Genomic DNA, 20,253 nt, shown 5'->3' with positions numbered 1-20,253 from the left:
CACTGCTTAACCCTTTTTAATTTGGCTTCTGGCTTCTCCTACCACTCACTCACTCAAGGTACCTCTTTTTTTTTTCTTTTTTTTTTTTTTGAGACTGATCTGTTTGTCGCTCAGGCTGGAGTGCAGTGGCATGATCCTAGCTCACTGTAACCTGGGCTTAGCCGATCCTCCCAAGTAGCGGGGAAGTTGGGACTACAGGCACGCGCCACGCGCCACCACTTTTAGTTAATTTTTAATTTTTTTGTAGAGAAGGGTTTGCACTATGTTTCCCAGGCTGGTCTTGAAGTTCTGGGCTCAAGTGATCCTCCCACCTTGGCCTCCCAAAGTGTTGGGCGTGGGCTACTGTGCCCAGCCCTCTTACTTTTACCAAATCTTCTGTGAAAGAACACTGATAGGCTGAGCGCGGTGGCTCACATCTGTAATCGCAGCACTTTAGGAGGCCAAGGAGGGCAGACCACCTGCTTGCAGAAACCCCGCCTCTACTAGAAAATACAAAAAAATTAGCTGGGTGTGGTGGCAGAAGCATGTAATCCCAGCTACTCGGGAGGCCGCGTGAGGCAAGAGAATCGCTCGAATCCAGGAGGTGGAGGTTGAAGTGGGCCTAGGTCACACCACTGCACTCCAGCCTGGGCAACAGAGTGAGACTGTCTCAAAAAAAAAAAAAAAAAAAAAACACTAACAGTGCTTTTTTTTCAGCTCTCTTCGTTCTATCCCAGTTCCATCTGTCACTCTTTTTTTTTTTTTTTTCAATAGAGGTGGGGTTTTGTCCTGTTGCATGGGCTGGTCTCTAACTCTTGGACACAAGTGATCCTCCTGCCTCGGCCTCCCAAAGTGCTGGGTTCACAGGGGTGAGCCACCAATGCCTGGCCACATCTGCAACTCTTGTTTGTTTTTGAGACAGAGTCTCACTCTGTCAACCAGACTGGAGTGCAGTGGCGTGACCTTGGCTCACTGCAGCCTCCGCCTCCCAGGTTCCAGTGATTCTCCTGCTTCAGCCTCCTGGGTGGCTGGGATTACAGGCATGTGCCACCACGCCTGGCTGATTTTTGTATTTTCAGTAGAGATGGGGCTTTGCCATGTCAGCCAGGCTGGCCTCAAACTCCTGATCCGCCCCTCGGCTTCCCAAAGTGCTGGGATTACAGGTATGAGCCACTGCCCAGCCTGCAACTCTTAATTCACCCATTTGTGGAACTTCTTTCCCTCTTGGGTCCTTTTTCTTTTGAACCACACAGGTGTTCTACCTTCATTCTTCTCTATTTTTTTCTGGGGCATCTCATCCTCTTTCACAACTTGAATTACACCTGGGGTTAAACTATTTCTGTTTGGTTCTAATCCCAACTTCTATGCTATAGTCAGGTTACCTGCTACCAATTTCCTCCAAATCCCACCAACTCTGTCTAAAATAGAATTGATAATCTTACATACACATATACTTGCCTCTCTTCCCTGACTTACCCAATTCCTTTTTAAAAGCAGGCACTTCATCTACTCAGCCGCCTGGGCTGGAAACCACAGTGTTCTCTAGTTCTGCTCCTTTCCATTCTCTGAATATCTGGTCACTCAGTTCAGAATATTCTGTCTTTTTTAAAAGTGCCTGAAAGTTGGGCAAGGTGGCTCATACTTGTAGTCCCACCTACTCAGAAGGCTGAGATAGGAGGATCCTTTGAGCCCAAGAGTTCAAGGCTACAGTGAGCTGTGGTTGCACCACTGCACTCTAGCCTGGTGACAGAGCAAGACACTGTCTCAAAAACAAAACAAAACAAACTTCTGAAGTGATCTCTCTATTCCCATTCACTCTATTCATCATTATTGCATTCTGCTACCCAGTCTATTTCCTAAATATTTTTGCTGCCACTTGATTTTATCCTTCCAAAACATGCGATGGGTTTTATCTTTCACTACTCCCTGTTTAAGAAAACAGTGCCGGCCGGGCACGGTGCCTCAGGCCTGTAATCCCAGCACTTTGGGAGGCCGAGGTGGGTGGATCATGAGGTCAGGAGTTTGAGACCAGCCCGACCAACGTGGTGAAACCTCGTCTCTATTAAAAATACAAAAATTAGGCCGGGCGCGGTGGCTCACGCTTGTAATCCCAGCACTTTGGGAGGCCGAGGCGGGCGGATCACGAGGTCAGGAGATCGGGACCACGGTGAAACCCCGTCTCTACTAAAAACACAAAAAATTAGCCGAGCGTGGTGGCGGGTGCCTGTAGTCCCAGCTACTCAGGAGGCTGAGGCAGGAGAATGGCGTGAACCCAAGAGGTGGAGGTTACAGTGAGCCGATATTGCACCACTGCACTCCAGCCTGGGCGACAGAGCAAGACTCTGTCTCAAAAAAAAAAAAAAAAGAAAAAGAAAAAACAGTGCCTAAACTGTTTTTCATACTTCCTCAACACTCATTAGTGTGGACCATGCAATCAATTTAGAGAGTTAAACCATTCTTTTTTTTTCTTTTCTTTTTTAGTTAGGGTTTCGCTCTTGTTGCCCAGGCTGGAGTGCAATGGCACAATCTCGGCTCACTGCAACCTCCGCATCCCGGGTTCAAGCAATTCTCTTGCCTCAACCTCACAAGTAGCTGGGATAACAGGCATGCACCACCATGCCTAATTTTGTATTTTTAGTAGAGGGGATTTCTCCATGTTGGTCAGGCTGGTCTCGAACTCCTGGCCTCATGTGATCTGCCCACCTCGGCCTCCCAAAGTGCTGGTATTACAGGCATAAGCCACTGCACCCAGCCTAAACCATTCTTAAAATAATAATAATAAAAAGTAGGCCGGGTGGAGTGGCTCATGCCTATAATCCCAGCACTTTGGGAGGCTTTGGTGGGCAGATCACTGGAGGTCGGGAGTTAGAGACCAGCCTGGCCAATATGATGAAACCCTGTCTCTACTAAAAATACAAAAAAAATAGCTGGGTGTGGTGGCAGGCACCTGTAATCCCAGCTACTCAGAAGGCTGAGACAGGAGAATCACTTGAACCCAGGAGGTGGAGGCTGCAGTGAGCGGAGATCATGCCACTGCACTCCAGCTCGGTTAATGGAGTAAGACTCTGTCTCAAAAAAAAAAAAAAAAAAATAGAATAGAATAAAAATTATCAGACTGAGGCTGAGTTCAGTGGCTCATGCCTGTAATCCCATCACTTTGAGAGGCCGACGTGGGTGGAATCACCTGAGGTCAGGAGTTCGAGACCAGCCTGACCAACATGGTGAAACACCATCTCTACTAAAAATACAAAAAATTAGCCGGGCGTGGTGGCGGGCACCTGTAATCCCAGCCACTTGGTAGGCTGAGGCAGGAGAATTGCTTGAACCCAGGAGGTGGAGGTTGTAGTGAGCCGATGGCACCATTGCACTCTAGCCTGGTTGACAAGAGCAAGGCTCCATCTCAAAAAAAAAAAAAAAAAAAAAAAAAAAAAAAAAAAAAAAAAAAAAAAAAAAACAGACTGCATGGCACTTAGAATAGGAAGTTTAAAGAGATTAAGTCGTGCTTTGTCACCCAGGCCGGAGTACGGTGGCACAATTGTAGCTCACTGCACCCTCCATCTCCTGGGCTCAAGCAGTCCTCCCGCCTCAGCCTCCCAAGCAGCTGGAATTACAGGCATGAGCCACCATGCCTGGCCTAATTTTTTTTTTTTTTTTGAGGTGGAGTCTTGCTCTGTTGCCCAGGCTGCAGTGCAGTGGAGCACCATCTTAGCTCACTGCAACCTCTGTCTCCTGGGTTCAAGCGATTTCCAGCTAATTTTTGTATTTTCAGTAGAGACAGAGTTTCACCATGTTGGCCAGGCTGGTCAGGAACTCCTGACCTCAAGTAATCCACCCGCCTTGGCCTCCCAAAGTGCTAGGATTACAAGAGTGAGCCACCGTGCCCAGCTCTAATTTTTTTTTTTTTTTTTGAGATGGAGTCTTGCTCTTGTCGCCCAGGCTGGAGTGCGATGGTGCCATCTCAGCTCACTGCAACTCTGCCTCCCAGGTTCAAGTGATTATCCTGCCTCAGCCTCCCAAGTAGCTGGGATTACAGGCGAGGCGCATGCCACCATGCCCGGCTAATTTTTGTGTTTTTAGTAGAGGCGGGGTTTCACCATGTTGGCCAGGCTGGTCTTGAACTCCTAAGCTCAGGTGATCCACCCGCCTCAGCCTTCCAAGGTGCTGGGATTACAGGCGTGAGCCACCACACCAGGCCAACCCTAATTTTTAAATTTTTTGTAGCTGGGGGGGTCTCCTCATCTTGTCCAGGCTGGTCTAGAACTCCTGAACTCAAATGATTCTCCTGCCTTGGCCTCCTAAAGTGCTGTGATTACAGACGTGAGCCACCACACCCAGCTGAAAGTATTCTTTTAGGTAACTTGTTTTAAGTCTGAATCCTGTATGTAAGTTGTGTGTGTATGTGTATCTGCACATACTGGGTTGCACTATGGAATTATTTCTTATTGTGGGTTGTAGGAAAATGGTTGAAAGCCACTGCTTTAGACACCTTCACAATGCTCAGCTAGGTAATAAAAGATCTGTAGACAGTGGCCTGCTGTGTACTTTGCCAGATACATTTCCCACGACCCTCCTACAGCAGCGTTACTATACCTTTTCCCTGTCTAAAAGGGTGCTATCTTCAAAGGACTGTTTTTCCCCTCCCCCTTTAAAAAAGAAAGCTAGGAGGAGGCAGTATAGTGTTGTAACAAGCCCGACTGCTTGACGTTAAGATCCTAGCTTTGTTCTTACGTAGCTGTACGACTTTAGACAAATTATTTAATGTATCAGTGCTTATTTCATTTGTAAAATGAAAATAATAGTACTTTCCTCATAGGACTGTTAAGGAGATTAAATGAATTAATATCTGTAAAGTGCCTAAAACATTGCTGGGAGTGTAGTAACTGCTGTTACCTAAGAGGCCTTATTTATTTTATTTTATTTTTTTGAGACAAGAGTTTCGCTCTTGTTGCCCAGCCCAGAGTGCAATGGCACAATCTCGGCTCACTGCAACCTCCGCCTCCCGGGTTCATGTGATTCTCCTGCCTCAGTCTCATGAGTAGCTGGGATTACAGGCATGCACCACCACGCCCAGATAATTTTGTATTTTTTAGTAGAGAGAGGGTTTCTCCATGTTGGTCAGGCTGGTCTCGAACTCCCGACCTCAGGTGATCCGTCCGCCTTTGCCTCCCAAAGTGCTGGGACTACAGGCTTGAGCCATTGCGCCAGCCCTAAGAGGCCTTATTCTAAAGTCAAAAGAACAACCTGGATTTGAGTTCCCCAGCTCCATAATTAACTGGCTGTTATTTTGGGTCAATCTTAACTAACTCTCCTCATCTGTAAAAATGGGGGTGGTCTGGCCAGGCGCGGTGGCTCACGCCTGTAATCCCAGCACTTTGGGAGGCCGAGGTGGGTGGATCACCTGAGTGGAGTTTGAGACCAGCCTGGCAAACCTGGTGAAACTCCATCTCTACTAAAAATACAAAAATTAGCTGGGCGTGGTGGTGGGCACCTGTAATCCCAGCTACTCGTGAGGCTGAGGCAGGAGAATCACTTGAACCCTGGAGGCAGAGGTTGCAGTGAGCCGAGATCATGCCATTGCACTCCAGCCTGGTGACAGAGCAAGACTCCATCTCAAAAAAAAAAAAAAAATGGGGATGGTTCAACATGGATTGAGTGCTGGCATTGTGCTTCTAGACTGTGAACTTGAGGTTGGGGCCATTTTCTCTGAGTCCCCAGCACCTTGCATAATGCGATACAGGGTGTACAATAAACATTTGTTGAATTTATAAATATTTAGCATCTACCTTATGCCTATAATTGATTAGTACTGTGATACAAAGATGAATAATGAAACAGGTATGTAATAAGTGCTACAATCAGGATATCGACAAATGCAATGGTAGCAAGAAAGACAAAAACAGGACTGACCATTGGGTTTGGTCAGATGATTTAATAAGCAAAAAGTCTACCACCAGTGGGGAGTGGGGCCAGAAGTCAGATTATAGTGAAATATAAGTGGTCGTGTTGCATAAAGCATCAGTCTTTCTTTCTTTTTTTGAAACTGAGTTTCACTCTTGTTGCCCAGGCTGGAGTGCAATGGCGCAGTCTCGGCTCACTGCAACCTCCGCCTCCCGGGTTCAAGCAATTCTCTTGCCTCAGCCTCCCGAGTAGCTGGGATTACAGGCACCCACCACCACACCCGGCTAATTTTTGTATTTTTAGTAGAGATGGGGTTTCACCAAGTTGACCAGGCTAGTCTCCAACTCCTCATGTCTGGTGATCCACCTGCCTCGGCCTCCCAAAGTGCTGGGATTACAGATGTGTGCCTCCGTGCCTGGCCACATCAGTATTTTTTTTTTTTTTTTTTTTTTTTTTTTTTTGAGACGAAGTCTCGCTCTGTCGCCCAGGCTGGAGTGCAGTGGCACAATCTCGGCTCACTGCAACCTCCGCCTCCCTGGTTCAAACGATTCTCATGCCTCAGCCCAACGCTAGATTGGTTTTTCCGAGCCTATGAACTCCATGGGGTCGCCAGATAAGCGCAATCCCGGCGGACCAACGCCCAGGACTGACGCTACGTACCAACCCTGTGCCAAGCCGCAGGCAGCGGTTCCGGACTCTGGGACTTAACCTAACGTGGCGGGGCGGGACTTCCGGCGGGAGGCGGACGCGGAGGCGGAGGCGGAGGCGCAGGCGCTGGCTGGCAGGTGTCGCTAACCGTACGGTGGTCGCCGGGGCGAGAGGGGGGAGCCGGAGAGGCGAGGCAGGACCCGGGCTCCAGTGCCGCCTCTCCGAGCTCTCGTGACGCGGACCTCAGTGCCAGGATGGCTCGGGGCGAGCGGCGGCGCCGCGCAGTGCCGGCAGAGGGAGTGCGGTCAGCCGAGAGGGCGGCTCGGGGAGGCCCCGGGCGACGTGACGGCCGGGGCGGCGGGCCGCGTAGCACGGCTGGAGGAGTGGCTCTGGCCGTCGTGGTCCTGTCTTTGGCCCTGGGCATGTCGGGGCGCTGGGTGCTGGCGTGGCATCGTGCGCGGCGGGCGGTCACGCTGCACTCCGCTCCTCCTGTGTTGCCTGCCGACTCCTCCAGCCCCGCCGTGGCCCCGGACCTCTTCTGGGGAACCTACCGCCCTCACGTCTACTTCGGCATGAAGACTCGCAGCCCGAAGCCCCTCCTCACCGGTAACCGGGCCCCAGGGCGGGCAGGCAGGCGGACTTCTAATCTGGGCGCCCCAGCTTGAAGCCAGAGCAAGGGTGGGGAGGAATGGATCAGGAGAGTTATGAAGAGGGATGACCCGGAGACCCGGAGGGACAGGTCCCCCGCTCTTTGACTTACGTGGCCATTCTACCCCCAGGACTGATGTGGGCGCAGCAGGGCACCACCCCGGGGACTCCTAAGCTCAGGCACACGTGTGAGCACGGGGACGGTGTGGGTCCCTATGGCTGGGAGTTCCACGACGGCCTCTCCTTCGGGCGGCAACACATCCAGGATGGGGCCTTAAGGCTCACCACTGAGTTCGTCAAGAGGCCTGGGGGTCAGCACGGAGGGGACTGGAGCTGGAGAGTGACTGTAGAGCCTCAGGTCAGGGCCTCAGGACACCCTTTTCTCAGCCCAGACCCCCTCCATTCTTCCCTTGCTGCCAGCAAATGCAGCATGAAGTGGGCTCTGGCTGCCTGGCTTAAATCCTGCCTTAAACAACTCCCTGTATGACCATCTCTATTTACCATCTCTAAGCCTTGATTTCCTTGCTTGTAAAATGTACAATGTAGATAATAATAGCACCTAACTCACAGGACTGTAAGAATTAAATGAAAAAGAGGCTGGGCGCGGTGGCTCACGCCTGTAATCCCAGTACTTTGGGAGGCCGGGGCTGGCGGATCACCTGAGGTCGGGAGTTCCAGACCAGCCTGACCAACATGGAGAAACCCCGTCTCTACTGAAAATACAAAATTAGCCGGGCGTGGTGGCGCATGCCTGTAATCCAAGCTACTTGGGAGGCTGAGGCAGGAGAATTGCTTGAACCAGGGAGGTGGAGGTTGTGTTGAGCAGAGATCGTGCCATTGCACTCCAGCCTGGGCAACAAGAGCGAAACTCCATCTCAAAAAAAAAGGGCCGGGCGCGGTGGCTCCCAGAACTTGGGAGGCCGAGGCGGGCGGATCACAAGGTCAGGAGATCGAGACCACGGTGAAACCCCGTCTCTACTAAAAATACAAAAAATTAGCCGGGCGTGGTGGCCGGCGCCTGTAGTCCCAGCTACTCGGAGAGGCTGAGGCAGGAGAATGGCGTGAACCCGGGAGGCGGAGCTTGCAGTGAGCCCAGATGGCGCCACTGCACTCCAGCCTGGATGACAGAGCGAGACTCTGTCTAAAAAAAAAAAAAAAAAAGGCCGGGCGCGGTGGCTCACGCCTGTAATCCCAGCACTTTGGGAGGCCGAGGCGGGCGGATCACAAAGTCAGGAGATCGAGACCATCCTGGCTAACACGGTGAAACTCCGTCTCTACTAAAAATACAAAAAATTAGCTGAGCGTGGTGGCGGGCGCCTGTAGTCCTAGCTACTCGGGAGGCTGAGGCAAGAGAATGGCGCGAACCCGGGAGGTGGAGCTTGCAGTGAGCCGAGATTGCGCCACTGCACTCCAGCCTGGGCCACAGAGCAAGACTCCGTCTCAAAAAAAAAAAAAAAAAAAGAATTAAATGAAATAAACTGTGTAGAGTTCTTAGTATAGGACATAGTACAGAAGTATACTGTTATCTCCCAGGGCACCCAGTGCAAGACTCTTTATCTCATCCCATTTGGGTGTACCTGGTTACCCTCAGTGACCCTCATTACTGCCAGATGTATGTTGTTTACGTTACCCCTGCCTACTGTTCCTTTCCCTAAGGCTGATTCTCAAGAGGGAATTCAAGAGAGAATGCCAGTCTAACACTGTTCTTTTCTGTCCTCCTTGGTCACTCAGGCCTCAGGTACTTCTGCCCTCCCTTTGGTCTCCCTGTTCTTCTATGTGGTGACAGATGGCAAGGAAGTCCTACTACCAGAGGTTGGGGCCAAGGGGCAGTTGAAGTTCATCAGTGGGCACACCAGTGAACTTGGTGACTTCCGCTTTACACTTCTGCCACCAACCAGTCCAGGGGATACAGTCCCCAAGTATGGCAGGTAATTGGGGGAAAAGAATGTTGGCGGATGGAAGGGGTGGTTATTCCCATTTTCACCAGTCTCCATGTCCCCTGCCTGAGACCTCCCAACCTGACTCCTGAACACTTTGTATTTCTCTTTATAATGCCCACTGCATTCTCTTGAATAATATTTCCTATTTATCTTCTCCCCTTCAAGCTACAATGTCTTCTGGACCTCTAACCCAGGACTGCCCCTGCTGACAGAGATGGTAAAGAGTCGCCTAAATAGCTGGTTTCAGCATCGGCCCCCAGGGGCCTCCCCTGAACGCTACCTCGGCTTGCCAGGATCTCTGAAGTGGGAGGACAGAGGTCCAAGTGGGCAAGGGCAGGGGCAGTTCTTGATACAGCAGGTGACCCTGAAAATTCCCATTTCCATAGAGTTTGTGTTTGAATCAGGCAGTGCCCAGGCAGGAGGAAATCAAGCCCTGCCAAGACTGGCAGGCAGTCTACTGACCCAGTCCCTGGAGAGACATGCTGAAACCTTTAGAGAGCGCTTTGAGAAGACCTTCCAGCTGAAGGAGAAGGGCCTGAGCTCTGGCGAGCAGGTTTTGGGTCAGGCTGCCCTCAGCGGCCTCCTTGGTGGAATTGGCTACTTCTACGGACAAGGGCTGGTATTGCCAGACATGGGGGTGGAAGGGTCTGAGCAGAAGGTGGACCCAGCCCTCTTTCCACCCGTACCTCTTTTTACAGCGGTGCCCTCCCGGTCATTCTTTCCACGAGGCTTCCTTTGGGATGAGGGCTTTCACCAGCTGGTGGTTCAGCGGTGGGATCCCTCCCTCACCCGGGAAGCCCTTGGCCACTGGCTGGGGCTGCTAAATGCTGATGGCTGGATTGGGAGGGAGCAGATACTGGGGGATGAGGCCCGAGCTCGGGTGCCTCCAGAATTCCTAGTACAACGAGCAGTCCACGCCAACCCCCCAACCCTACTTTTGCCTGTAGCCCATATGCTAGAGGTTGGTGACCCTGACGACTTGGCCTTCCTCCGAAAGGCCTTCCCCCGCCTGCATGCCTGGTTTTCCTGGCTCCATCAGAGCCAGACAGGCCCATTGCCACTATCTTACCGCTGGAGGGGACGGGACCCTGCCTTACCAACCTTACTGAACCCCAAGACCCTACCCTCTGGGCTGGATGACTACCCCCGGGCTTCACACCCTTCAGTCACCGAGCGGCACCTGGACCTGCGATGTTGGGTGGCACTGGGTGCCCGTGTGCTGACGCGGCTGGCAGAGCATCTGGGTGAGGCTGAGGTAGCCGCTGAGCTGGGCCCACTGGCTGCCTCACTGGAGGCAGCAGAGAGCCTGGATGAGCTGCACTGGGCCCCAGAGCTAGGAGTCTTTGCAGACTTTGGGAACCACACAAAAGCAGTACAGCTGAAGCCCAGGCCCCCTCAGGGGCTGGTTCGGGTGGTGGGTCGGCCCCAACCTCAACTGCAGTATGTAGATGCCCTTGGCTATGTCAGTCTTTTTCCCTTGCTGCTGCGACTGCTGGACCCCAACTCATCCCGCCTTGGGCCCCTGCTGGACATTCTAGCTGACAGCCGCCATCTCTGGAGCCCCTTTGGTTTACGCTCCCTTGCAGCCTCCAGCTCCTTTTATGGCCAGCGCAATTCACAGCATGATCCCCCCTACTGGCGGGGTGCTGTGTGGCTCAATGTCAACTACCTAGCTTTGGGAGCACTCCACCACTATGGGCATCTGGAGGGTCCTCACCAGGCTCGGGCTGCCAGACTTCACAGTGAGCTCCGTGCTAATGTGGTAGGCAATGTATGGCGCCAGTACCAGGCTACAGGCTTTCTTTGGGAGCAGTACAGTGACCGCGATGGGCGAGGCATGGGCTGCCGCCCTTTCCACGGCTGGACCAGCCTTGTCTTACTGGCCATGGCTGAAGACTACTGAAGGGAGGGAGAGGAGGGGAGCCAGGCCACTCATGCCACTCTGGCTCTGGAGGGACAAAGGCTTCTGGCTTCTGCCCCCAGCCCCTCGGATACCAGTAATTCAAACTTTCCTCATTTCATCTCAGGTGTCTCCTTACTGTCATCCCACATAGCCCTGGGGTGAATGTGAATCCAGAGTCTATTTTTCTAAATAAATTGGAAAAAACATTTTGAACTCTATTGTTTTTGCCAGATTTGCATCACCAAGAGGGCTTAGGTCAATCCACGCCTCAGGACTGTCTGCTGTCCTCAGGGAAGGTGGGGTCAAGTGGCTATAACCTGTCCCCTTCAAACCCAGTCAGGTCAAGTGCAATGCAGTGAGTTGAGCTTTAGTCCACCCAAATCCACAAGTAGCTGGTTCACATCTCTTTAATGAGATCAAAGGCTCCTGTGTATGTCTTGCGGGGGTAAAGGTAGCACAGTCCCCCAATACTTGCCCCTCTCCTCAGGGCTCCAGCCCTTTCAGGCAGATTCTAGGTAGGCAGGGAGGGGCCAAAAGGAATGCAAGGAGTTTGGACTAGGGCTGTTTCTGGTAGACAAGTAACCCATCCACCCTCTCAAAACTACTTATGGGATGTCCCCTTCACTGGAAGACAGCCCCATGGGAGAGACCTGCGGTACAGAATCTGGGGGCAGTGCACAAAGGGAGTAGTCCTCTAGATCTGGCAGGGTGGCACTAACCCTCACCTCCTTGACTGGCTCGCCCTCACCGGAGGCAGGACAAGGGCAGAGCTCAATACTGGAGTCACCAGTTAAACGGCGATAGCGGCAGGAGGGGGGTGTGGGGGCAGGGCTCACCCCTGCCCCAGGCTCACCCTCCTGATCAGGGGGGGCACTCTGGTGGGAGGAAACACCTTCCACATTTGTTCCTTCAAAGTGGGCAGGGCAGCTAGATGAGGAGAAACAGCAGGTTTGTTCACTGGAAGCAGTCAAGGGGTGGCCCGGGGCCACAGTATAAGGAGGGGGTGGTGTGCCTGGGCGGTGAACCACATCCTCGTAGGCTGGGGGCTTGAAGGTGCTGAGGAGGCCTGCAGGGGAGAAAATTGGCATGATTGGTTGAAGACAACCAGGTATAGGGTGCTAGCTTTTATATTAGGGAAAAATACTTTGAAATGTGTGGAAAAGGGAATGTGAGATGATTTGGGGTCCTGGTTTGGGGAGGGCCACTGGTAGCTGACCCAGGGCATCAAGTCACTCACGAAGGTCAAGCAGTGAACCGGTAGGGAAAGGACCAGCCCCATGGCATGCCCCATGATAGGCCAACAAGTTGATTTCACGCTGCCGCTGCTGTTGTTGCAGCCGGAGTTTAGCTCGTCGGTGGCGGAAGGCGCAACAGCAGCTAAAGAGGATGAGGACAGTCCAGAGCAGCCAGAACCCTGCAAGAGGCAAGGAGGGAGCAACTCAGGCATCTTTTATGCAGAGAAGGGGCCCTGAAGGCCAAAATTCTGAGGTCCAAGGGAGGGTGGACACAGGGACCTGGAAATAGCTCTCTTGGAGACTTACACCAGAGCTCATAGTAGTAGGTGCAGCAGCCAGTCTCCCCGCAGCAGTGACCACTCTCACAGAGGTAGGGCTGGTTGTTCACTCCTGGGCACAGCTCTCGAAGCTGGGGGCAAGGAGGTACTTAGAACTAAGGGGGATTCCAGCCCAGGGCACTGTCCACTCCCACCTCCTGCATGCACATACACAATCCCACCCTGTGAACCAAGTTCAGCTTGGAGAGATGGGGGAAGTGGAGGATGCTGAGAGGAGTGTTGAAATATCTGAAGGGCTGTCAACGTGGAAGAGGATTTGGAATAGCAAGAATCAGTCTAGAGAACAAGACAAAAGTGTGGACATACAAAGAGGGAGATTTCAGCTCTGCATATATGAGACTTCCTTCACACTCAAGCCTCACCCTCCCCAACCCCCCTACCCCCATCCCCTCGGTGCTTTCTGTTAAGGGAGTGTTTTGGCAGAAGACAGTCTGAGATAATCTCAGTCTCAGACAATGGGTAGCGGAAGGTCATTTCCAAAGCCAGTTGCTTTCATTATCCTGCACGGTTCACTACCCCCCACCCCCAACTGGATCTTTCCACCCCTGGGCCTCAGGCTCCCTAGGATAGAGAAGGGGCAGTGTGAGACCCAGAGCAGTGCTCCCAACCAGATGGGATTGCTGTGGATGATAAAGGATGGCATCCAGGGCGCGAGTCTGGGTTCCAGCTCTTCTCCAAATTGCTCCCTCAAGAGAAGACGCTGCCGGACTCTGTTGTGACAATAGGCACATAGAAAAAGATCACAAATAACTGTTGCAAGACAGAGGGAGCCTCCCTGGGACCTCACTATGCCTCTGGTCACTGGAGAGCCACCGCAAGCTTCCACTGCAGCCATGGGATGGGGTCTATGAGGCTACAGGCAGTCAGCTGCATCTACGTTACAAAGTTTAGACAAAGAGTGGAAGGGGCATGTTTAGGAACTTCACAGTACCTTTGGCTCCGTGAGTTCCTCCCCCACCCCCAAAAGGAAGGGACAAGGAAAGGGGAAAGAGACAAATGGCTGTCGTGATAGGTTTTGGAGCTGTTGGGATACCTGCTGTTGCGGCGCCCGAAGTGCCCCCCAGGCCTCCTCGCTGCCGTTCCCGCTGCTGGCCCGAGCCATACCTCCACCTACAGCCCCCTGAGGACCACAGCCTCCTCTACCGCCAGCCACCCCGCCCCTGCCACCTCTGCTGCCACCGCCATGGTCCCTCCCCGGCCCATCTTCGCTGAGGCCACCATCACTACGCGGCCGGAGCTTCCATCCGGGGAGAACTCCACCAACTAGGACTCAGATTGCTCTGCCCTACCAATCATCACCGTCCCTAGACGGACGGGCCAATAGGAACAGATCAGAGGTTTCTCCCTGTGACCAATCCACAGCAGCGCCTCCGCCGCTCTCCCAGACAACAAGAGCTTTTACAGACAAAGAGTAGATGAAAGTTCGACCCACAGCCCTGACTGACAGCGGCAATAGCCAATACAGACAACAGAACAGGCTCTGGCGCATCAACCAACGAACAGCCGGCCCGAAGAGCAAGCTTGCCGCTGATTGGCTTGCGGTATGTTTTCGGAATGACGCCAAATGCCGAAGCACGCCAGGTAATCCCGGCTGGAAGAGGCAGGGTCCCAAAAGTCGGTCCGATTCTGGGCGCAAACCAGCCTGGTTTCTTGCGGTGATTTCCAAGCCCCAGACATCGACGCAAGCTCCGACAGGGGCAAAATACGTGTATACCGGAGACTGGTCTGCCCACAACATCCCACTCCCCCAGTTCTGTACAAGCCGAAGCACCGGATGTAATTTAATAGGGTGGGGAAGACACTCAAGAGCGTGCATGGGACAGGCCGCAGAGTCTGGGTTAAGGGCCTTACGTAGCCAAAAGGGGGGATCCAGGGCCCTCGGGCCCCCCCAGCCGCATCTGCAGGTTGATGCGGTAGCACTGAAGACTGCAGAGTGCCTGGCCCGTGCGGGAGCAAGCGTAGCGGCGCGGATGGGGACAGCCGGGGACAGAGCAGCGCGAAGGAGGGCCTGAGGGGGGTGGCCGCTGAGACACCGCCGTGGGGGCGGGGACGCCAGGTGGGAAGGAGAGGGTGGAACCCTGTGCTCCGCTGCAGTAGCGCACCATGGGGGCCGGAGCCGCAGCCCGCCCTCCCCGCCGCTCGCCCCGTGCGGCCCCCCGGCCTCCCCGCCCGCTGGTCGCCGCAGTCTTGGTGAGGCGCTCGATAGTCTGGTTCTTGTGCTCTTCCGCCCGCCGCGCCGCCTGGAGCCGCCGCTTCCGCGCCCGCTCCTCGCGCTTCAGCAGCATCTCCTCAGTGAGGGCGGGAGGTGGACAGCCCTCAGCCACAGGCAGCGGCAGCATCGGGGAAGGTTGACTCCGCGCCTTCTGAAGCAGAGCTCGCTAGGGAGAGACAGAGACGGGGTGCTGTCTGAAAATGGAGGAAGATGGAGAGGCGAGGTCGGCCAGATCGGGTGAGGAGAAAGAAGGGACATGGAAGGCAGGGTCTTGAGCAGCGCAGGCCTTCAGAGGCGGGATATTAATTAATGAGCACTCTCTCCAGGACACCTTCCATAGGTTCCTCTTCATAAATACTGTCTCCTCCCAGATCTCCTGACATTTAGCTTTAGATCCTTAACTCTCAAGGGGAGAAGCAGCAGTAATGTTACCTGCCTGACCTGTGCACCAAAACTGTACCAGCTTTCCCAGAGGTCTGTTATTTTTAATCTCATCTCAATACAGAGTATCAGGTGGATAACTGCTCAAGCCAAAATCCCAGGCTTAGCCTTGATATATTTTCTCTCCATTCCCCTCCCCACAAGTATCTACTTCCAAAATATAGCCATAATTCATCTGATTTTCTCCATCTCCACCACTTTCGCCTTGGTTAAAGCAACCACTGCCTCTCAGCTGATTACTTCAACAGCTTCCTAGTTGGTCTCCGTACTTCTATCTCTTGTCTCCACGGAGATTCATTCTCTACAAAGATGCCAAAGTAATCTATTGAAATGTAAACCAAGTATGTCACTTCTCTGCGTACAGCCCTTCAGTGGCTTGTCCACTTTTTCTTCTCCTTTACTCTGCTAGACATATTCCAGTCTCAAGGTCTGTGCGCCTGCTGGTCTCTGCTCAGCAGAGCTCCTCTGGTATTGCAAATGTTATCTCTTCAGAGAAGCCTTCTCTAACTACCCTAATGTCTCTCTTCCATCATTTCTATTTGTTTGTCTACGCCACTTTCTATTTCATCACCCTATTCTTTTTGTCATAAACCATATAGCTTTTTGAAATTATTTACTTACTTATTTACTTCCCAGCCCCCCAACACACACACTAGAATACTAGCTCCAGGAGAATAGAAACTTTGTCTTTTCTCCACTATCGATATCCCCACTGCCACGCAAAGTGCTTGGGTCGTGGAGAGTTCTCAATACTGTATACATTTGGTGAGTGAATAAACAATGAACCAACATACCTGTCGAGCAGTAAGCAGCCGCTCATTGATCTCCTTCTTGAGGTCTCCATTGTCATCCAGCTCCCCCTTCTCCAGAGCATCCAGCCACCTCTGTTCCTCCTCTTCCTCCTGACCCCCTAACCCTCCTGATAGGTCCCGAAGTGGAGAGGGAGAGAGATTACTGTCTTCATCTGGGAAGGAAGTTGGAGAAAGAAAAACAGAATTGTTCAGATGGGGCACCCTAATTTGGCTGAGTTAATACTGGGACATGGAAAATGCTAACCCATTTCAGAACCAACCTTCTTTCTTTAGGCGGGTATAATAAGAAACCCAGTTTCCCCACCTCCAGATCCTTCTCACCCAGCCAGGCACGGTACTGCTCAAGGGGGACTCCTTCCATAGGTTCCTCTTCATTATCCACAACCATAAGGGGAGAGGGTGAGCGAGGCCCCTCTGGGATCACAGTGAAGGTAGGAACACTGCAGAGAAGCAACACTACTCTTTAAAATGAGCAAGCGTCTCCTCCTCCTACTCAGTAGCTACACCCAACTTTCCCCACCCTCTTAGACTCTTGCTGCCTAAACCTGGACCCTGAAGTCACAGTGTCCATTCGGTCTTATAGAAAGCCCAGTCGGTTTCTAACTACTATCTCTGCTCCTAAAGTTCCCCTTATAAAACTTTGACCCTCTTGGCCTCACCTCTTGGTCCCCAGGACTTGTCCCCCAAGCTTGATTTTGAGTTTGAGCTGGGGCTTGGCAGGGGACGGCTGCGTGGGCCCAGCGTCTTCTTCCTGATGGTGTTTCTTCTTGTGTTTTTTCTTGTGCTTCTTGTGTTTTTTCTTGTGCACTCCATGGCCATGGGCACCCGCCAGGCTCAACTCCAGGGCTTCTCCTGTGGAAGGAAAGCCTGTCAACAGTGTTCGGCCGGAGGGTGGCAGGGGAAGCCCTGAATAACCTAAGCTCCTACCGGATCCCACCCTTCCCGCAGTACTCGCTGTTACCATAACAACAGCACCGCCTTTCTCCTTCCCACCTGTGGCCGCAGTACCCTGGACTCTCCGAGGAGCAAGAACGGGACTTCTTTTCTAACACTGCCTAAATTGCTTGATCTATCCGCGCTTACCCGGTTCAGGGGCCTCCATAGCCCCAGAGGTGCTCCCACGCCGCCACAGCTTACTCATGAGGTCCTGCAAGGAAAGGGGACTAGAAATGGTTGGGAGACACGCAGACACGCCTTTTCCGCCGCGCGGAAAAACTGGAGCCAGCAAAATAACCAGTTACTTCCGGTTCATGGCAACCATCCTTGTGCGGGGCACGCTTCGCGTCCAAATCGTCCCTGAGAAACAATGATCCTTCCAACGAATGTTCCGGTCCCTCTGAGGTCGGGACCGCCCAAATGGGCAGGGCTTCCCCTGGCTCCGCCTCCCCACGCTCTCTTTCAGAACTCAGCGCGGGTGAGTCAGTTATTGAACTCAAGTTTGGTGAATGTATGCACTAGACCAAGTGCGGGAAGCTAGTCTAAGAGGATGCAAAGATGAATATGAACACCGCCCCTGTCCTTGAGGAATTCACAGTTGGGTGGAGGAATACATAAACTATATTGATGACAAAATGGCCGAAATGCTTAAACAGCACGAGTGCTCTAAGAGCAGAGCAGAGCAAATGCTCTTAGGTATTTAAACTTCAATTTTCATAAGTAGAGAAATTAATAAATGAATTACGGTGCAGCTGTACAATGTGGAACACCATATTGCTAAGAAAAGTTGAGTTATAAGTAATTAATGAGATTGACACAGAATTTAAACAATCTAAGTGTCCTAATGAACTTGGTGTATCTATACAGTGGGATGTTAAGCAGCTTGGAAAAGAAATGAGGCGCCGCAGAAGGCTATCTAGGAAATTGGTAAGAGTCATTTGCTGATGAGCAGCTGGAGAACAAGGGTGGATGGCGACCTATTTGTTTATGATTATACCCTCTTGTGCGTTTTGAATTTTGTATAAAACGTGTATATATTACCTCATTTAAAAAAAGACATAAAAACAGGTAGGTTTGTATGTGCTTATACATGAAATAAGAAAAGTAAATTTCCCATCCTGGCTAATACGGTGAAACCCTGTCTCTACTAAAAATACAAAAAAAAAAAAAAAAAATTAGCCGCCATGGTTGGCACGCGCCTGTAGTCCCAGCTACTCGGGAGGCTGAGGCAGGAGAATCGCTTGAACCCGGGAGGTGGAGGTCGCAGTGAGCCGAGATCGTGCCACTGCACTCCAGCCTGGTCGACAGAGCGAGACTCTGTCTCAAAAAAAAGAAAAAAAAAAAAGAAAAGTAAATTTCAAGGTCATGTGATCTGATTTTTAAAAGCATAATATACTAGCAAATACATAGAAAAAAATTGAGGAATGTATACCTGTTAATGTTGGTTAACTGTAGAAGTTGGGGTTGAGGAACTTTCACTATTTAGGTATGTAATGTATTTTCTTACAGCCAATATATATCACGTTTATAATTAGAAAAAAACACCTATATACATATATCTAAATATATATGAGTGAGCAAGGTAACAGCAGTGAAAAAAGAAAGAACTCATTCCTCTTGTCTCTTACATTTCAGTGATAAAATTATCAAGAATCAATGAGCAATTATATTGGGGAATCCAGGATGAAGTCATGTAGTATGTGATTATGAAAAGGGATTTTGGAGTCAGACAAGCCTATTATCAAATCCCAGTTTCACCATTTATTAGCTATGCAACCTTGGGCTTAAAATTATTTAAGCTCTCTGAACCTGAGAATCCAACTCTATAAGATGGAATACAGTAGGATCCACCGCTATGAGGGCTCTTTCAAGGAATAAAGGAAATCAAGAACTCATGATACTTAGGGTGGCAGCAGGGGCAGGCACATAGTAGATGCTTCAGTAAGCAAATAATAATAACTGATTCATAGGTTTCTAGCCTAAGTATTTAGCGGGAAGGTGGTATTTTCAGTAAGGAAGATAACACAGGAAGAGAAGCAAGTTAAGAAGGGAATTATTTAGTTTTGCCCAAGGCAACTTTGAAGTGCCTGTGGGAATGCCTGGGTGGAGGTGGACTAGCTGAGAGGAGAAGCCAAGGATGAAAGTGTGAGTGGGGATGTCATCAGTGTAATACTGGAGGTCCCCAAGTGATGGGAGTAGATGAGACACCCAGACAGAGTAAGTAGATAAGAGGAAAAGAACCAGGAAGAGAACCAAGTGAGCACCTGTCCTGCACAGCCAGGCAGAGGGACCAGATAGGGTTGAGAAGGTCAGGAAAGGCAGAAAGTATCAAGGGACTAAGGCTGTGATCAGCTGGGTACAGTCCTTCAGAGGGCAGGCTGAGCTCCAAGAAGAGGATGGATTTTATCACGATGTGAAGGCAATACTCTTTTATCACCAAGAGTTACAGTGAGGGATTACTTGCAATTCATATTTGTAGAATACATTAGAGTTTATAACCTGCCTATATATTCTTTCTCTCCCTTGGCCCCCACAGCATCTCCATAAGGGAGATACCATTGGTTCCATCTTATGAATGAGGAAACTGAGGCTCAGAAAAAGAAATGTTTTTGCCAAAGTCACAAATTTAGGGAGTGGCAGAGCCAGACTCAAACAGAGACTTCCTGATACCTGGCCCAGTGGTGTTTCCTCTGCATCATGATGCCTAGCAGGGAGGAAGTGGCAACAGTAAGTGACAACTGGCTTCATTATTTTGTTTGTTTTTAGTTTTGCTTTGTTTAGAGTGAGAGAGATTTGAGCATGTTTGTAGCCTGAGAGGCACTCTTCTTTCTGAAAGACTTCTTAGTCTTATTTTTAAAAATTATTTTGAAATAACTTCAAACAGAAAAATTGCAAGATGAATATAAAGAACTTTCTCTAATAAAGTTTTTGTTTTGTTTTGTTTTGTTTTTGAGACAGGGTCTAGCTCTGTCTCCCAGGCTGGAATGCAGTGGTGCAAACATGGCTCACTGCAGCCTCAAACTCCCAGGCTTGAGCGATCCTCCCACCTCAGCCTCCCAAGTAGCTGGGACTACAGGTACACACCACCATGCTCAGCTAATTCTATTTTTTTTTTTTTTTTTGTAGGGACAAGATTTGGCCATGTTGCCCAGGCTGGTCTCAAACTCCTGAGCTCAAGCGATCCTCCTGCCTCAGCCTCCCAAAGTGCTGGGATTACAGGTGTGAGTCACAGTACCAGGCCAAAACTTTCTCCTTAAACATTC

At 51.1% G+C, this 20,253-nt stretch overlaps 4 protein-coding genes across 11 annotated transcripts in view; 2 read left to right on the top strand and 2 right to left on the bottom strand.

The window, feature by feature from the left end:
• Positions 1–6,601: 6,601 nt before the first annotated feature.
• Positions 6,602–11,222, top strand: MOGS (mannosyl-oligosaccharide glucosidase). Its single transcript, XM_055241720.2, has 4 exons — positions 6,602–7,131; positions 7,305–7,531; positions 8,905–9,101; positions 9,279–11,222. The coding sequence occupies exons 1-4, from the start codon at positions 6,780–6,782 to the stop codon at positions 11,014–11,016; spliced, it is 2,514 nt and encodes an 837-aa protein (XP_055097695.1). The 5' UTR covers positions 6,602–6,779; the 3' UTR covers positions 11,017–11,222.
• Positions 11,223–11,405: 183 nt separating this feature from the next.
• WBP1 (WW domain binding protein 1) lies at positions 11,406–14,214 on the bottom strand. 7 transcript variants are annotated; one of them, XM_055241725.2, is made up of 6 exons: positions 13,623–14,214; positions 13,179–13,299; positions 12,751–12,825; positions 12,558–12,660; positions 12,254–12,430; positions 11,406–12,082 (listed from the first exon to the last, which is right to left on the bottom strand). In XM_055241725.2, the coding sequence occupies exons 2-6, from the start codon at positions 13,230–13,232 to the stop codon at positions 11,622–11,624; spliced, it is 870 nt and encodes a 289-aa protein (XP_055097700.1). In that variant the 5' UTR covers positions 13,233–13,299; positions 13,623–14,214; the 3' UTR covers positions 11,406–11,621. The 7 variants fall into 7 exon arrangements, with proteins under 7 accessions (XP_055097700.1, XP_055097698.1, XP_055097702.1 ...); XM_055241723.2 differs by having other exon boundaries at positions 13,198–13,299; XM_055241727.2 differs by lacking the exon at positions 12,751–12,825.
• Positions 14,215–14,356: 142 nt separating this feature from the next.
• INO80B (INO80 complex subunit B) lies at positions 14,357–17,354 on the bottom strand. Of its 2 annotated transcripts, XM_055241722.2 has the most exons (5): positions 17,138–17,354; positions 16,714–16,906; positions 16,376–16,494; positions 16,037–16,206; positions 14,357–14,967 (listed from the first exon to the last, which is right to left on the bottom strand). In XM_055241722.2, exons 1-5 carry the CDS (start codon positions 17,193–17,195, stop codon positions 14,437–14,439), a joined length of 1,071 nt encoding a protein of 356 aa, XP_055097697.1. In that variant the 5' UTR covers positions 17,196–17,354; the 3' UTR covers positions 14,357–14,436. The 2 variants fall into 2 exon arrangements, with proteins under 2 accessions (XP_055097697.1, XP_055097696.1); XM_055241721.2 differs by lacking the exon at positions 17,138–17,354 and having other exon boundaries at positions 16,714–17,033.
• Positions 14,771–20,253, top strand: part of RTKN (rhotekin) — a 32,982-nt gene continuing 27,499 nt past the window's right edge. Inside the window, exon 1 of the mRNA XM_063616559.1 lies at positions 14,771–15,038. Within this exon, the coding sequence (XP_063472629.1) occupies positions 15,012–15,038 (27 nt within the window). The 5' untranslated portion in view covers positions 14,771–15,011. The remainder of the gene's footprint in view (positions 15,039–20,253) is intronic.

The sequence above is a fragment of the Symphalangus syndactylus genome, chromosome 14, assembly GCF_028878055.3.
Source record: "Symphalangus syndactylus isolate Jambi chromosome 14, NHGRI_mSymSyn1-v2.1_pri, whole genome shotgun sequence".
Classification (NCBI taxonomy): domain Eukaryota; kingdom Metazoa; phylum Chordata; class Mammalia; order Primates; family Hylobatidae; genus Symphalangus; species Symphalangus syndactylus.
The sequence above is the reverse complement of the archived record's forward strand: the minus strand, read 5'-3'. Positions and strand labels throughout refer to the sequence as shown.

Bases quoted from the DNA above. Each gene is read 5' to 3' on its own strand.
- WBP1 (XM_055241723.2), bottom strand. From the start codon at position 13,691: ATGGCTCGGGCCAGCAGCGGGAACGGCAGCGAGGAGGCCTGGGGGGCA. The intron at 13,300-13,622 runs GTATCCCAACAG...TTGTCACAACAG, and splicing joins TTCGGGCGCCGCAACAGCAG to AGTCCGGCAGCGTCTTCTCT. The intron at 12,431-12,557 runs GTAAGTCTCCAA...TGCCTCTTGCAG, and splicing joins CTACTACTATGAGCTCTGGT to GGTTCTGGCTGCTCTGGACT.
- MOGS (XM_055241720.2), top strand. From the start codon at position 6,780: ATGGCTCGGGGCGAGCGGCGGCGCCGCGCAGTGCCGGCAGAGGGAGTG. The intron at 7,532-8,904 runs GTCAGGGCCTCA...TTGGTCACTCAG, and splicing joins GAGTGACTGTAGAGCCTCAG to GCCTCAGGTACTTCTGCCCT. The intron at 9,102-9,278 runs GTAATTGGGGGA...CTCCCCTTCAAG, and splicing joins ACAGTCCCCAAGTATGGCAG to CTACAATGTCTTCTGGACCT.
- INO80B (XM_055241721.2), bottom strand. From the start codon at position 17,018: ATGGTAACAGCGAGTACTGCGGGAAGGGTGGGATCCGGTAGGAGCTTA. The intron at 16,495-16,713 runs GTGAGGCCAAGA...GCTTCTCTGCAG, and splicing joins CAAGTCCTGGGGACCAAGAG to TGTTCCTACCTTCACTGTGA. The intron at 16,207-16,375 runs GTGAGAAGGATC...CTTCCTTCCCAG, and splicing joins GCAGTACCGTGCCTGGCTGG to ATGAAGACAGTAATCTCTCT.